Here is a 17,124-nt window from a genome sequence, read left to right as displayed (position 1 = left end):
AGCCTACCACTGTAAAGTGCTTTGTGATGGTGGTCCACTATGAAAAGCTCTATATAAATATATTAAATCGCCGCAAAAAATGTATTTATTATCTCAACCTCTAATAACAAGTTCAAGGACTTTGAATAATTGTTGAGGGAGGGGAAGACCAAGTTGGATGTTACAACCACATGCTTTTATTTATTTTGTATTTTTTATTTTAAAACCATAGATAACTTGCTTTGTACTTGAAATTGTTCATTCTAAAGTGATTGTACATAGCAATATATAACTAGCATCAATACGATAAAGAGGCGATCTGCTACTACTTTATTATTTAAAATAAACAAAAGCAATAAAAAATACTGAAAATAATAAAAAGAGCATTTTTATTTCAAAGCTAGTCTTTATATTAAAAAGTTCTGCTTTAGTACCATGAGCAACACTATAATTTCTTGGAGTCTTTGTAAGATAGATGGTTTACTTGTTTCACTAGTTAATGTTGTGCTTATTTATGGTGTTCGCATACATTTTTGTGTCTTAAGTACGATACTGCAAAGGTGTGTCCTAGAAGTTACCTATGGAGTTGAAGACTAGATATTTAATAATAATAATAATAATAATAATAATAATAATAATAATAATAATAAATTATAAAACTTGGTTTATACAACACTTTATGTGGAGCATGTTTTACATTTAAAACGTGGAAACAGCACAGAGTACTGTTTCAAGTTTGAATACAGACTGGTCTTTCTGAAAGACTGGAACAATGACAATTCCAGGGATTGGGAACTGTAGAAGTGTGTCAGTTTTGTACAGAATTGTTTTTACGTAGATATGCGCTTCCTGTTCACTGTTTGCGTGGCTCTAGCGTGTGCCCGTGCGGTAATCCTCCCTTCTGATGACGTCAAACTCGGCTTCAATGAGACGTCGTGCCGGAAGGAAAGATGGCAGATCATGAGGAGCAGTTATCTGAAGAGGAGAAGGTAGGGGATGCTAAGCGTCTTATATCAGTGCATTGCTTACGAAAAACCTGACGTTTAGCAGTATTACAATCCGCTTTGTTGTGACCTACAGCATGTCATTTAGAAAATACTTATTTTTGCAGCAATTAGCGATTCAATGCTCGGCCATCAACTATTATTATTTTTAGCTAACCAGTCCCTGCCCAACTTCCGTTCCTGTAATGTCGATCGGGGACGCCTATCCTTGTACGGTCTGATAGCAACAAATAGGAACCGGGCTGCATATAGCCGCCTAGTCTATTTGCAGCGCTGAAGTGGGTCAGGGAAAGTCGTTATGTTCACTTTCTGGCGTTTTAAATGAATCGATCTGTTACAATGCACGCGTTTTTATGCTAGGTCGTGTTGTTGTTTGTTCAATTATCTAGATAGGATGTGTATTTATACGCACCCATTTGCCAGTGGCACTGATTGTGACCGTATATGTACACTGAAAATACCTGAGCAAGGTGAAATTCTTCAATGTGCCTGTTCATTGCACGGAGACTCATTGCTCTAACCGCACAGGCCCACATAGGGTAGGTACTCTCCCTGGCACTGTCTGTATTCAGCGAGACAGACAGCCGTTGGGACACAAGCGCAAGGGAAAGGGGATGATATATAATAGCACAGTTCTGATAGAAACATCTGTAATAGAACTGTGCCATTAGGAGGAAATACGGTTTCTTGCGTTGTGAGGGTGGGATAACAATGCAGCCTTGAATCACACCAACCTCCACTCCGGATGACAGACCGGTTAGAGATGATTTGATAACAGTATAATCAGGGCACCATGGATTGCTATTGTTTACCGGTGGACGTTTCATAGTGTCTATGTCAAACTTAAAGAATAATTACCTCCCAGTATGCTTTATTAAATGTTTAAGGTCTTTCTGCTTTGTGGCAGCACGTTTCCAGTATATAGACATGAAAGGTCTGCATGCTTAGATGACATGTTTTTTTTTATTTTATTTTAAGTCACTGGGCCATTAACAGTACAGTAAGAATGAGACTTTTTTTTGTCTGTGCTGAAAGTGCCAAATATTTTAATTCTCATAGAAAAGTGAACACATCAGAAACAGTGACCAACTTTAAAACTGCAGCTTTTTTTTCATTCATGGAATATTTGAAATACTCCAAAAATACTCCACAACTACTCTCCCAGTGTTTTCTTAATTAGTTGGTATGTTGTTTTAGGAAATCCAGACTGAAAAATGTAGAAAACTTAAAGCTCCAGTACAGAAGCCATACAGACAAATTACCTGGTTTTTGAATGTTGAATAAATGGCTGTGAATTTTTTTTTCTTTCAATAAAAGTCCCTTAGTAATCGTTGATCTTTTTACACATTAACATTAACTTTTTACACCATAGAATTTATCTTGATAGTTTGATATGCTTCATTATTGTGGCCTGTGTAGTGATACTATACATGTCCTTACCCCCTAGGGTCAAACACCAACTGTAGCAGTCAGGTAAAGATTCTGCCAATTTAATTCAGAGACTTTATCTTGGAAGGACATTGTTAGAGTAATCTGGGCAGTTGCAAACTTTTTAAGACTATAGTATTAATAGATCTGTGCATTATGTGAAAATAAGTTATAATCAACTATCAATATTGATTACTGTGTTGCTGTGCAGTTCCATGTTGATGATGACTGCATGACTATAGACATGAAGTTATTACTATTTGTAGGAATAAACAAATCATTTATGTTTCTTTTTGACTGTTCGGTCAGCAGATTCAGTGCAACTGAGTATACATAATGTGCAAGAGGAAGTCTTTTTAGTGCCGCAATGGTTCTGAGAGTAAGTGCTGCTACTACTGCTACCATGTGTTTGATGGACGCTTGCAGCCTACTGAACTTATTCAAAATCACCCGCTGAATTGATTTAAATTGCTCTTCTTGCATGTGAGTTTCAGTGCTTATTCTTATGCTGTCTGGACAACTGAAAATACTTACAAAATGTTGAGGATTCACATTCACACATTTCCACAACCAGAGTACCCAGCCAGTGTTATACAGCAGTGTTGGGTCATCATCCATTCATTATCTTAGTTTTTCATTTTTCATTATGGTAACTGCATTCTCATACAGTAAGTGGAGAAAACATGTCAACCAAGACCACTGCGGCTTTCATTAGGGAGCAGTAGTTTCAGACTAAAACGTTATTAAATGAAAACAGCAGATCTCATAAATTTAGGGGTTTGGATATTTGGGTTAAACGAAGATACAGCATAAGTTCAACACCACAAATATATATTTTATTCAAGTCAGGGTTAAAACCCGATTTCACCTGAAAATATTGTCACTAAATTGATTTTCACTGTTAACTGTTGTGCCCAAATTCCACAAACACAATCATAAAAGTCTGTATCATTTTGTAGGTATTGAATACTTGTAAAGGACTTGGAATTAGATTTTGACGTTTCTAATATTTTTGTAAACTAAACTGTTATTGTAGTAACAAACTAAATTAATTTAGTGTCTGACTTTTCAGAGTTTGTGGAATGTGCTGCTTTGTTTTTGGGTTGTTTAGATGGAAGTTAAACTCTTCTGGAGTGCTCAATAAAAAGGCTTAGGGCACAGTGATATTTTCTTAGTTTCACCCTGCTGTTGCAGTGTTGTGATGGCATGTATGCACTGTATGATAATTATGAGAGAAAAAATACAGTATGTGGTGTCGTTAGAGTTTAAACATCATATTTACACTTGACTCAAAGATACATATCAAATATAGGCGTTACCATAGTGTTTACATAGTAGTGGTACTGTATATGTACAATGAAAGCAATTTTGTTTTATTGTCATTTTCTTCAGTCTTTCCCAAATTTTGCATAATAAGATACAGTCTTACACACAAATATTGTACAGGCTGCAGTAGTTTATATAAAAAAAGTGATGGACTTCTATTGATGGCTTTTAGGAGCAAACATTCCCAATATAAACTTTACAACACCCCAATGAAGACAGTAATACAGGCAATGGAGAACACAAATTGTATTCCTTACAAACACAAAAGTCTGTTATGATAAGTAAAGTAAATAGTTTTAAATACCAAACTGTTTGTTTGTTTGTTTATTTTTTTTCTGTTGATCATCGTCAACATCAGTAATGTTGGGGATGTTAAAACAAAACTGTAATGTGCTTCTGGAGTGGTGATACAGTATTTATAATTATTTATAATTTTAGCACAGTGCTCTTAACTCCTGCACAGATGCAATCCCATCAGTAAACACTCACAGGGGGCGGGGCAGGGGGAGACGGTGAGCTCAATAGCATGCAGATTCAGTGAGTCAAACCTGAGGGGAGCAGAGAAGCTCTGCGCTTAATGCAAAAAATAATGGCTGATTCCAAATTTTATAAAAAAAATGTAAAGTTTCCTTTGCTTAAACCCTTTACACAAAAATGATACACACACTATCAATAGTTGTCAAACGATACGATGCCTCAGCCTTTATATATATATATATATATAAATATATATATATATATATACACACACACACAGGGTACACCAATATGTTTTTTTAGATCATTACAGGCATTTCACTAAAAACTAAACAAGGAAAAAAAAAAAATTCAGATGAAATAGGCTGTATTTAAGCGATAGAGCCCTTCGATGCGGGCTCTACAGTGTGGTAGATGACTGCGACTGGAGTTATGCGTCCCGAGCCGTATGCGAGAACGCTAACAAAAGTCAAGGTCATCTACCACACGGTAGAGCCATCATTGAGAGGGCTCTATCGCTATTAGAAAACAATTTATTTATTTATTTTCTCTTTAAAAAAAACAAACAAACTTTAAAATCTATATTTACCTTGAACTTCTGATATTTCGCCAGGTAACATTCCACAACGAAAAATAGTCCTTAACATAATTAGAATATAAAAACAACATACATGTAGAGAAAACATTGTTGTTGTTGTTGTTGTTGTTGTTGTTATTATTATTATTAAAGGTATTATTCAAGTTTGATTATTATTGCTAACATATTTATTGGGGTCTTACTCTTTCTTATTATAATTTATCTGGACGTGTACAATTGTTGATTAGTCCTTTTAGTATTGGGTCTGACTTGAAACTTGTTGGAGGCAGGGAGTGAATTGGCTGGTGCAGAAAGAACTAAAACAGGTTTGGCATTTTGACTGGCTGGTTTTGAGGGAGTGTGTATTTTGGATCCAGACGATGACAGAATTGTTGACCAATCCTGTCTCCCCTGTTGATTTGCTGTCCAGTAGCTGCGAATTGAGCCTTCGTTACGGTGTTCTCTCACAGACATGATTTCACTTGTGTCTAGACCAACATCAGAAAGTATGTTTAAGTAGCTGTTTATGTTATCAGATTAGCTGTAGTTTAGAATGTTAAGGGAAATAGCAGGTTTATGCGCGGATTGATTTTAAAATATAATTCACAGTTAAGCACTTCACTGATCCAGCGGGCATCTGTGCAAAATAGAAGCCAGCTAGATCTGGAAGCTGATTAGCTGTTCGCACTCAATCGTTTTCTATATATATAATATATATATATATATATATATATATATATATATATATATATATATATATATATATAGATAGATAGATAGATAGATTCACTCTAGATAGAGAGTGAGGGTCTTCGTAGAGATTTAGGAAGTGCAGCACAGAAAAGAGTGCAAGAGATGTTCACCAGCTTTGTTTGCAAATGCTATGAAAAAAATACCATTAAAAATCAAATAAACCTTGAACATAATGTGTGTATCTTTCAAATAGGAACAATTAATGATCTGCAAAGTGATGGTAATAAATAAATTGTATTAAATAAGTTTTACTGGAATTATTGTGTTAACTAAATGTACTTTAACCATGACCTGGTCTGCTCTTGTTATTGTACTGTAACTGTAACCTCTGTCAGTGGTGGTGTACCTAATCATAAAAACAAATATACAAAGTACAATAGCCTAATTTTAAGGGGTACTGACAATGTTCAAAGTAATAATGGAATTCTTGAGTCAAAGCCTGGGACTGGAGGGCCTGAGCATAAATGTGAAGTGTTTAATCAGTAAGCAGTGGTTTAGAACAGGTGTCATCTCTCTGAGCCTTGCTGTTCTGTTATTGAGCACTAACAGAACTTCTGAGCTCCGTAGAAAACAGAGGATGAGCAGTGTACATTTGTTGGATATTTCGAAATAATGAGTTGTAATGTGTCCCTTCATTTCAAATGCAGTCTTTTCCCAGTGTTGCCTCACTCTAATGCCTTTTGTATAATTAATGTGCTCAAGTCTCACCCAACCTCATAATTTTGTGCGCAGTTAATTAAGAAAAATAATGTTTTTTCTTATTAGATTCAAATTTCTGTACTCTTAGCTTATTGCAGAACTCATTATCTTCAACCACAGTGTACAATTTGATGACAATGCTGATAAAGTACCCTGCAAAGCATCTATTACCGGACTGCACATTTCTGCTTTCAAAGCACTCTATACAGAGAAATGACTGAAATCAGCAAAAAGTACATGTTTTTGCTTTTTCTTTACTACAGTACTATCTTTTATCTGTCTTTAAAAAATAAAACAAACCAACATCGATCAAGGAGAGTTTCATGACTATTTAACTTGGTCTAATCCAGCAAAACACACTCAAACATTTAAATCGCTGTTGTCGTTAAAAGTTTTAAATACAGTATTCCTTCAAATTTAAGATGCCCTCGATTTTAAGACGCAGCCCAAATTTCCCACCCTCAATTTGAGGAAAAAATAAAACTTAAAATAAATATGCATCTACAATAGTAAAAGGGACAATTGATACATTATTAAGAAATGCCCTTACCCTGTTGAATAGTACAAAGCTACTGTATGGATGGGAGGACTGTTTCATTGTCCAGCATTATCTTGTGGTTAGAAATCAGTGAATGATGTGCAGGTGTGTGGGGTGGTACTGGAGGTGGAAATGCTGATGGTAGGCTTTGATCTTTCAGGATAGTCTGTTTTACTGTGGGTCTGCCATAATCAGGTCTGCTCTTTCCATCATTGGAACTACAACTGCAGTGTTTACGGGTTACAGTAACAAATGCCACCTGGTCTCGGCATACCAATCAACTACTTTCTATACTGGCCTGACCGGAGATTGAGTGGCTTGAACTTTGTGACCTGTTTTTTTCAACATGTGAAAAAAATCCTGTTTACACATAGTCTATTATTATTAATTATTAATTATTAATTACTTATTTAGCAGATGCTTTTATCCAAAGCAAGTTGCAGAGACTAGGGGGTGAACTGTGCATCATCAACTGCTGCTGCAGTCACTTACAATAGTTTTTTTTGTTATCAAGATATTCAATAAAATGATCAGTCATGTTGAAATATCTTACCTTATACCTGGTGAATTACAGGTATGTTGAGGCTAAGACACCTGTCTGTCCTTTCCTATGTATATACCATTCCCAAATTAAGCATCAGTTTGCTAACAGGGCTAAAGGGTTAATATGCTTCCACACCAGTGTCACGAGAGTGTGTGTGTGTGTGTGTATGTATGTGTGTGTATATATATATATATATATATATATATATATATATATATATATATATATATATATATATATATATATATATTAGTGTGTGTATTTATTTGTCAACAGCATGGAAACTTGAAGAGCATTACTGTGGTTGCAATTTCTGGAGGGGGAGCTGACAGTATGTGAGCAAATACTTCATTCAGCTGCCAAAGCATGCGTGTGCTTTTCACAGAAGTTACATCGAAGAGTAGTTATCTCTATGTTATCACAGGGATCAGCAAAAAATTCTGCTTGTTCTGTACTTCCCCAGTTAGATTTATCAATCAACAAGTTTAAGATAAAATCAGTTGCGAGCATCTCTTGACTCAGAAAAAAATTAATTGAACATGCCTTATTAAAGACAATACAATAACTATATGCTGTCAAATAGCTCGTTTTACATTGTCTTCCAAACATGAACTGGTTATTAGAATTTTTTGTGTGTGTTTGTAAATTAAAAAAATAAAATATTTGATGTCTTTTTTTTTTTTTTTTTGTTCAATTGCACAGTAATTATAAATTAGATTTAAATGAGCTGAGTTTGTTTCAGGTCTGAAATGCATGAGCTGGATAGGACAGGACTTCTGACAGTACAGAATGGACATGTATGCTATCTCAGTGTCTCTCAAGCCACAGTCAGCAGTGTCAGTCTGCACCCCCAGGCTCTGGCTACTCAGGGGATTATCTTACACATTTGTATGCCCATCTATGGTCATGCACAGCACAGGGAGAGCAGGCTACACTGCAACGCTGACTGTCACTTTCAGCTGCGACTGCAAACAGGACTTGCTACAAAATTTCCCAGTAGTAAATACAAACAAAGCCAGGCCTAAATACAGAGCTGTAGACAACGCCAATGTTTGAAAGGTGTTCTCCAGCTGAGGTTTATGATATTTTGGTTCTGTGTCTGCCCCCACAAAAACAATTTCAAATAGTTTAAAGAGAGATCAAGGATAAACTATGTTGTTGTGTATATGTGTATTGTGCATCTTGTTTAATTAATAAAAAATGAACATTTTAAATGGAAGTCAACAAAAGCAAAAAAATATGCTGGAAGTGGCAAAAATAAGTGATGCAGAAGAAGTGTTATTCCTTTTCATTATTGTTTCAATTCTAGTATTCACATTTTATAGTAGATTTATACATTGCCCAGAGGGTAGGGGTATGTTTTTAAGCAATGGAAATACACAATGTTACTTTTAAAAGAAACCTCTAGTTCTACAGTATATCATACAAAAAGCTACTTGAAGGGTGCATGTTTTTCATTTGAACTGTGATACTGGGCAGTTTTGTTTATTGTATCTCTGGATTCTATAAACAAATTTTGGAAAAAAAAAAGCAGTTAATGAAAAGGGGTCAGTATGCTAATCAATTTCTCTAAATGTTGTCTAATTGCAGGTACGCATAGCAGCTAACTTTGTCATTCACGCACCCCCAGGAGAGTTTAATGAAGTTTTCAATGGTAAGTTCTGTATATACATATTTTTGTTGTTCACGCACACATTTTCATTTTAGTGTACACTTTCATTCACTGTAGCATATCCCCTAAATTAATTTCAACCTCACATCTAAGACAGAGGAGGTTGTCGGGCAGTGATATACTGTAGAGCAAGTTCCTACAGAGATTTTTTTATGTATTTACATTGCGGCAATAGTTTCTCAAAGACAGAAACGACATCTGAGCTTGCTTTTTGACAAACTAGCTGCTAGGACTTGTCAAATTGCCTTTTTTTTTGTGATGGAGGATCTTTTCTCAAAGAGGCTCATTGATCAAGGGAACTAATAAATTTACGCGTCCAGAATTTGATTGTGCTGGAAATGTAGCAGTGAGATTAAACATGAAACAGCCCAGGGACTTGTTGTAAGACAGTAGGCCTCAGAATGGACTTTGACAGGTTTTTGGAGAGTCTAAATTGTAATGCTTGTTCGGCTGAATGAGTTCCTACCCAGTGAGTGTTTTGTGCTGAATAATTATTGGAGATCTATCAGCAGACAAATCCATCACAATAGGAAGCGATCACTACCTCTAGCAACATCTTTGGAGACAAAATTGCGAATACCCCCATACCAAAGTGAAGAACACAACTATTTTGGTGCAAAATAAGGACTAATTCAAAAAAATTACCAGTTATAATAATACTGCTATTGATGATATGTTATAATATAACCTTATTTCAACTTGTTTGATGCTTCCTTGGGCTAGACTTGCTATTGTTTGCCTTCACTCCAGTTTGAAATCAGGGAACAAGTTCACCTAACTTCCAGGTCCCAAAATAAGATAGTTGTATTGAAATTAGTTTGTGTATGAAGGCAAGTACTCTTCAGTAAACATAATGATAGTAAAGTAAACCATATCTTAACAGTGCAATTCACATTTTGGTGCTACAGTGTAGTGCAGATACAGTTTCTGTTTAAAATGGAATTGTCTTTGTGGTAGATTAGTTTGAGTGGTATGCTTCATCACATTTCAAGACAATCAAGCAGAAAGGCACATTACCAAAACCTTTCCCTAACGGTTATGGCACAGAGAAATAAATTACTCTCCCGTAACACAGCTTATTTGTACAAAACAACTCGGCTCTAATGTTTATAGTTAAATACAGTATTAACCTAAATATGAATAATACATTTCTTTTCAACAGAGAGCCTCAGTTTGAATCTGGTCAGGTCATACAACTGTAATTATTGAAGTGGTCTCGGTTCAGTTGCTATATTGCCAGTGTTTTTGAAAGGGAAACTCGGAAATTAATATTACCCTTAACAACCACCATACTGGGATCTAATCAGCTTAGAGGCCCTTAGAGGAAACAGTGTAGCCATCGTTGCCCTGCTCTTTGGATAAGTAGAATTAAAAACTTATTTGCTTTTTTTGTCTTATTACAATACATGGATTTTCCTGACTGTTCTTGGAAACATTTAGCACTTCTGATACTGTGTTTTTTTGCTATTCAGATATAACAATACAAGTCCTATCCTTTTGTACTAGTTTGTACACCTTTCTAACAGATTGTCTTTTAACATTTCAGATGTGCGATTGCTGCTCAACGATGACAATCTTCTCAGGGAAGGTGCAGCTTAGTAAGTCTTTTACCATTTTTGTATTTCTCACTTTTTCAGTGAAACTACAAGTGTTTCTCACAGTACCATACTGTATTGTCAAGAATCTCAGTACGTGGACTGATGAGTGACTGATACGTAATGCATCCCACAGCTAGCACTTTGTTAGGTAATGTTCATTTCACAGTGAATCCTTTCTGCTATAGGTTTGCTTTGCTTAAGGTGAACATTTTAATGTCTGTAAAATGAGACTTTATTTTCATTAGGTATATTCCCGTTGTGGTACTGAACAGTATGAGTGGCCTGGGAAGAGAATGTTGCAGACATTAACCTAAAGTATCTTCTACTGATGGACATTAGTAAGGAAAAGAGGTTCCACTGAATTGGTTGGATTAGTTTTTAGTACAGTATATGGACTTTAACTGTAGTAGTGTTATTACAGCCATAGAAACTTGGAGTTGTATTAATCTTCATGTTCTTCATATTCTTTTTATATATTTCTTTACATTTAATATGTGTTTCATGTGTTCAGAGGGATTATATCAAGCCCGACCTTAGCTGAGCTACTCAAACTGTGCAAAATGTTGCTTCTCATAATTAGACCCTCTTAAACACAGCATATTGTTAATTTTGCCTTTTGTAAAGTACTGTATTCATTTTTTTTTTTTTTTTTTTTTTTTAGTGCATTTTTGCACAGTACAATGTGGACCAGTTTACACCAGTGAAAGTTGATGGGTACGACGAACAGGTACGTGATGAAACATATAAAAGGCTTATCAGTGGTCTTCAGAATTGACAACTAGGGCTGTGCCCTTATCATTACCTTTTCTTTTAATGGTTCAATGTGATTTAAATCATTTATATGTAGGACAGGTGTGCCGCTCAATGAAGACCACTGCCTTACGCCATTAGATTTTATCTTGTGTACGTTTTTTGGAAAAATATTGCATAAAGTAGAAAATATCATTAATTGGATGCTTGACATGAACTAGAAATACATGTTAATTTAATAGAATTATTACCTATCGGAGTGTTGAGTTGTTCTGTATGCAGTAGTCTGGCTTTACAATCCTACTTTAAAGGAATTCTCTGCTGAAAACCTTTAAACAAATTATCAGAAAATGGTCTAGCAATACTGGTACAGAGTAAAAAAAAAAACAGCAACAATGCAGCCTCAATTTTAGTGGTGAATGATTTAAAAAATATTACAAAGATATGTCAGATCTTACTACTTCCTACTAAATGGTGCTGTTGAATTTGTAGGTCTTAATCACGGAACATGGTGACCTTGGAACTGGAAGATATCTGGATCCAAAGAACAAGATTTCCTTCAAGTTTGACCACTTGCGGAAGGAAGCAAGCGACCCTCGCTCTCAGAATGTGGAGAACACGCTTGAGTCTTGGAGGAGTGCTGTGGACAGTGTGGTCAGGGCTTATGTCAAGGAGCATTACCCAAATGGTGTCTGCACTGTAAGTATGATGCAGGCTTTTTTAAGCTTCAGGAAGTCTGTACCATTAAGGGTAATAGATAGATAATCATCAGGTGGGCATATCTGTGTGTGAGGCATCTGTTTCCCTTCATTCAAGTGAGTCTGGATTCTCAGAGCTAATACCCCCCCCACCCCCCAAAAAATAAATAAATAAAATAAATAAATAAAAATATAATTCTGTCAGAGTTCTGCTTACCACATGTGTATTTTATGAACTTTGTTCAGTGTCAAGCCTACTGTATGGACATGACTGTAAAAAGCTTGGAGAACATTCAGTGTTGGGCTGGTATCCCAAATTCTTGTGTAAAACATTTGCACAAAGAGACCGCTCCGCCTATTCTAATTCAATCTGTTTTTAACTGCTAAATTTTAACACTGATACATTTGAGTCTGCAAGTAATGTATGTACAGAAATATATACCATATGTATACCTCTAAAAACTTTTGAGCCAGCAATTGATTGTTATTGCCCTTTGCTCTTATACATGTTATATGATGTGGAAAGTTTGATTCCATATGCTTATGTATATTTGGGTGAGAACAAAATCAAATGTATAAATTAAACTAAGATTGTGTTTATTGTATTGTATTTTATTTAAAATAATCAGTGCTTTATTTCTCCCTCTAGATATATGGGAAGACTGTTGATGGGCATCAAACCATCATTGTATGTATTGAGTGCCATCAGTTTCAACCAAAAAATTTCTGGTAAGAAAAATTAACATTTAAGCATTTCAGTTTATCAAAGGACAAAAAAAAAAAAAAAAAAACAACTTCTATTTAATAGCCAGATAACAGACCTATTATGGATTGTCACACTGGGAAAAAAAAACACACTTAATCTTATTTTCTTGGTTTGTAGCCTCTTTGTGGTTAATACAGTGTGGCAGTGTTTAATATCATTAATATTCTATATTGTCCCTTTTAATTGGTTACGTTTGCGTTTATGCCTAATGTACCCTCTTTTATGGATGAGTTGCATTTTAATATCAAAAGCACTGCTTATAAAGTTTTCTGACTCAGCAGCATCATGTATATGCTTGAACATTAAGCTAAAACAGATTTAACTTTAAAGGAATGGACGCTGGAGGTCAGAATGGAAATTTACCATCAATCCTGCAACAACGCAAGTGATGGGCATCATGAAAATCCAGGTAAGCTTAATTTGCATATATTGCAGGGCTGCACTGGCACACTACGTAAAGAGGTCATATACCTATGCATTTAGAGTTTTCAGGGAGCTGGTGCACAAAGGTTTCTTCAAAACAGTATAATTTTAAATTGACAGCTGTGCAAAAAGGTTAGGAAAGCAGCATTTTAGAATCCTAATAACCTTTTCCAGTAATGTGGACCCCCAAAAAAGAAAGATTAGATGGTCAGTTTGACCAACCTATACCCTGCAAAGATCAGCCACAGCTGGATTTTGTTGGAATGTTTTACAGCACTGGGGAATCTACCTGGGTATAGGCTGGACAGATTGACCATTTGGTCTTGACCCCAGTGGCGGAGGAAGAGAATGATGGACCCCGGTGCAGACATTATTGTGGGCCCCACCCCCCCCCTCCCCAAACTTTAATGTAACACTTGTTTATGAATCTAAAACATACCAAGTCAAGTGTCAATTATTTAACAATATTTATTTAATTCTCAAAATGTTAGCATGTATGAAACAGTATACCACTAGCAAGGTTTTCTACTCGCCTACTTGAATTTCATTTTGCATCCATCTTTATATCAAACACCACACTATTTTCTTCATAAACTAAAAAGTTTAATCCCTCCAGGATTGTGCGATAGCAGAGATTATTTCAGAATTCCTACAAGTGTGAAGAATTTTGCACAGAAATTTGCAGAAGTTGTCTTGTAGGAAACTGTTTTTAATAATAAATAAATTTAAAAAATTATCAGAAATACAGGCATTTAAATTTGCTGTAGTTTATTTTGGTACTCGGCAGCACCCATTAACAGCTTCTGTCTAAATTACAGGGTGAATCGTGCACACAGACTATCACTGCAAAAGACTGCTAAACAGTACCCTGACATCTTCCAAAAAGAGTGTGGGGAAGCACAAGTGATCGCAAAGTTTGAAATAGAGATGCTGATTAAACATAAAACAGTGTCTTCTACCAGCCTCCTTGCAAACACAGTGCTAGGAGGTTCATTTGAATTTAACAGTTACATTTTTTATGACATAATTAAGACAATAGCGATACCTGTTGAAATGAGGGAGGATAAAATCTGAATTACTGGCAGCGGCAGCTACAGTAATGTGAAAATGAAGGGTGTAACATCTGTAAATATAAATGTGGAGGATGTTATCACTGTCAATTTTTTCCCACTTTCAAACCGCCCTGGGGCCCTCTTGAGTGTGTGTTTCTAGCTTGTTAAACAAAATAGGAACTTGAACGGGTATTTATACAGTGAATTTCATTGTAGGTTCACTATTATGAAGATGGAAATGTTCAGCTTGTGAGTCACAAAGATGTTCAGGATTCTATGTCTCTTTCTGTAAGTATAATATTATCACCAGAAAACCTTTTGAAAGAGTGTCTGCACTTGTATTTTTTAATTTCTTTTTGCACAGAAATGAAACCACAAGAAGCCTAGTCACAAGTGTGGTGCGTGTGCCCAGGGTTTATTGAATTGTCTGAGTGGTAGGCATTTTTATATTGGGCAAGCTCTGTATATTTGAGTATATTTTAAGACTGGCTTCAATTGTCATTAGGCATCACAAAAATCTTCATAGCCAAAATTCAGGTATTAAAAAAGCAGTCATACAGAGAGGTCCTGTAAACCGTCTCTGTTCTTGTATGGGTCTGAGCCTGAAATATCCTCAGGAGTATTTTCCTTTTTTAGTTTTGGGAAGTGAAAGTGGATGTTTATAGTAATAAAACTAAACAAATGTCACATGCAGGACTGCTTGTTTTCTGCTAAAGTGGAAGCTGCTTTGAATGGGTGCATTATGTTGTGGGTTTTAATATTTGCTTTAATGTTGTAATTGTGGCCATCAGGGATGTTTAATTTCTGTGTTCTCTGTTTGTTTTTTTTGAGTACCATAATCTGATCTAATATATATTTGTTTAATTAATTAGTAAATGTAATTTACATTTAGAGTGAAGCTCAAGCTGCAAAGGAATTCATCAAGATCATGGAGGCTGCAGAAAACGAATACCAGGTATGACTGTCAGTTGATCAAACTCCTTATTTTCACATGCTGAATAATTCTACTGCAATTCAGTTTGCCGCACTACAACTACCCTCTAACCTAAAATTTCGGAGTTGCCTGCAGAGCAAGGCTGAGGCAAGTTACTGGCGTAGTGTTGGAAATTGCGGATTGTCGCTGCCCATATTATACCTAATCTGGACTATAATTTTTAGTCAACAGTCCCGCTAAAAAGAAAGAAAACAGGGCAGTCTTGCAGCTGTCATCAGACGTTAATGCTTTTCAATAAATGCAAGTTATACAAAGGCAATAACAATTTAATGTATGATCTCCATCTCAAGCCTACCGCCATACAGTAAAATTTACAAAAGTCCAGGCATTTCAGATATTCCCTGTCAAATCCATAACTCAACATTCTATTAGTGTTTTTTTTTTTTTTTTTTTTAGAGCTGGCTTCATATTCCTCTGAGAAGCTATATTTGAATTTACTAAAGCCTACTTAAACATCACTAAGATACTCACCTGACATGCATGTGACTACACTGTGTGATGCATACTGTAGTGTGTAAGTTTGTGTTCTTTTGAGTTAATTTTTTAATACTTTTTTTTTTTTTTTAAGACTGCCATTAATGAGAACTACCAGACCATGTCGGACACTACTTTCAAAGCCTTACGTCGACAGCTACCAGTTACTCGCACCAAGATTGACTGGAATAAGATCCTAAGCTACAAGATCGGAAAAGAGATGCAGAACGCTTAAAAATGAACATTGCATGACTGGATTGTTGTATTGTTCTTGTGTAAATTGAAAAATACATAAAAGGTTTGGTCTCACACTATGTAAAACATTTATTACACTTAAGATATCTACTTTTAATAAGCAAATTTTATACAGAGGATTGCCATTAAAACTTACTATAACCACACCATTGGGTTTTTGTTTTAAATTATTTGTTGTTTCTTAAACAACTGTATTTAATCTTAAATAAAAAAAGAAACATCAATATTGTCACACCAGTAGTTTTTAATTAAGGTGATGGGACCATGCCTTTTAAAATATTATGATATGGAGAGGCCATTTAAATATTAAAATAAATTATTTTAAATTAAACCAATAGCGTAGTTTTTGTTTTTAAAAAGCAAAACATATAGTAATATTCTGAAATGTATTCTTCATTGAATTTCATTACTGTGAAAAATAACTTTTCTGTGTCATCGCTGCACAAACAGCCATCCTATTCATCACATAACGTCTTGTCATCAGTGTTTGTATTCTTCATAGTATGTAAGCTGAGCAAACTATAACCTCTCTCTTGGTTACAAAGATATGCACAGGTTATAATTGTGTTTCATGACATGTATCCTAGAAAAGAAAGGCAAGGTTTCATAAACGGGGTTTTTTGATCTGTATCTTAATACAACTTGAAAAAAAAACACACAAAGAACTGTACTGCGTAATGTGTGCTTATGTTAACTCCTTAAAAGAAATTTGTATTACATTTGCTGTTTAATTGTTTATTTTTATTAAACAGACATGACTGTATTATAACAAGGCACATTGTAATATATAATACCTGTATTAAATCTTGTCTGTCCGTTTGACTTTTCTTCGCTCTCTTGGAATGAACTGTAGTACAATATCATTTATGTTACATTAATGATGGATTTTCTATTTAATTGAGTAGTAAACAACTGTGTTCACAATGTATATATTTTTTGCTGGAATGTAACATTTTCCACTTAACCCACCCTTCCACTGATGTCTTATTGGCTCTGCTAATAAATATGACAGGAACTTGATGCTCTATTTTTAATATATTGTTATTTTGTTTCAGAAATAAAAATTGGTAAAAATACTCTTTAGTGAATGTTGTAAAGTAACTGTAATTTTCAGAGA

The 17,124-nt window shown here is 35.1% G+C and overlaps 1 protein-coding gene across 1 annotated transcript; it reads left to right on the top strand.

Moving 5' to 3' along the window:
- The first annotated feature begins 884 nt into the window (after positions 1 to 884).
- LOC121318225 (F-actin-capping protein subunit alpha-2-like) lies at positions 885 to 17,027 on the top strand. Its single transcript, XM_041254677.1, is given in 10 exon segments — positions 885 to 968; positions 8,916 to 8,979; positions 10,544 to 10,599; positions 11,257 to 11,322; positions 11,838 to 12,044; positions 12,693 to 12,772; positions 13,140 to 13,218; positions 14,501 to 14,572; positions 15,177 to 15,239; positions 15,847 to 17,027. Coding segments are annotated over 10 exon segments (867 nt in total). The 5' UTR covers positions 885 to 929; the 3' UTR covers positions 15,988 to 17,027.
- Positions 17,028 to 17,124: the final 97 nt, after the last annotated feature.

The sequence above is a fragment of the Polyodon spathula genome, chromosome 7 (assembly GCF_017654505.1).
Source record: "Polyodon spathula isolate WHYD16114869_AA chromosome 7, ASM1765450v1, whole genome shotgun sequence".
Taxonomy (NCBI): Eukaryota; Metazoa; Chordata; class Actinopteri; order Acipenseriformes; family Polyodontidae; genus Polyodon; species Polyodon spathula.
This window is presented reverse-complemented; position numbering and strand designations above follow the sequence as displayed.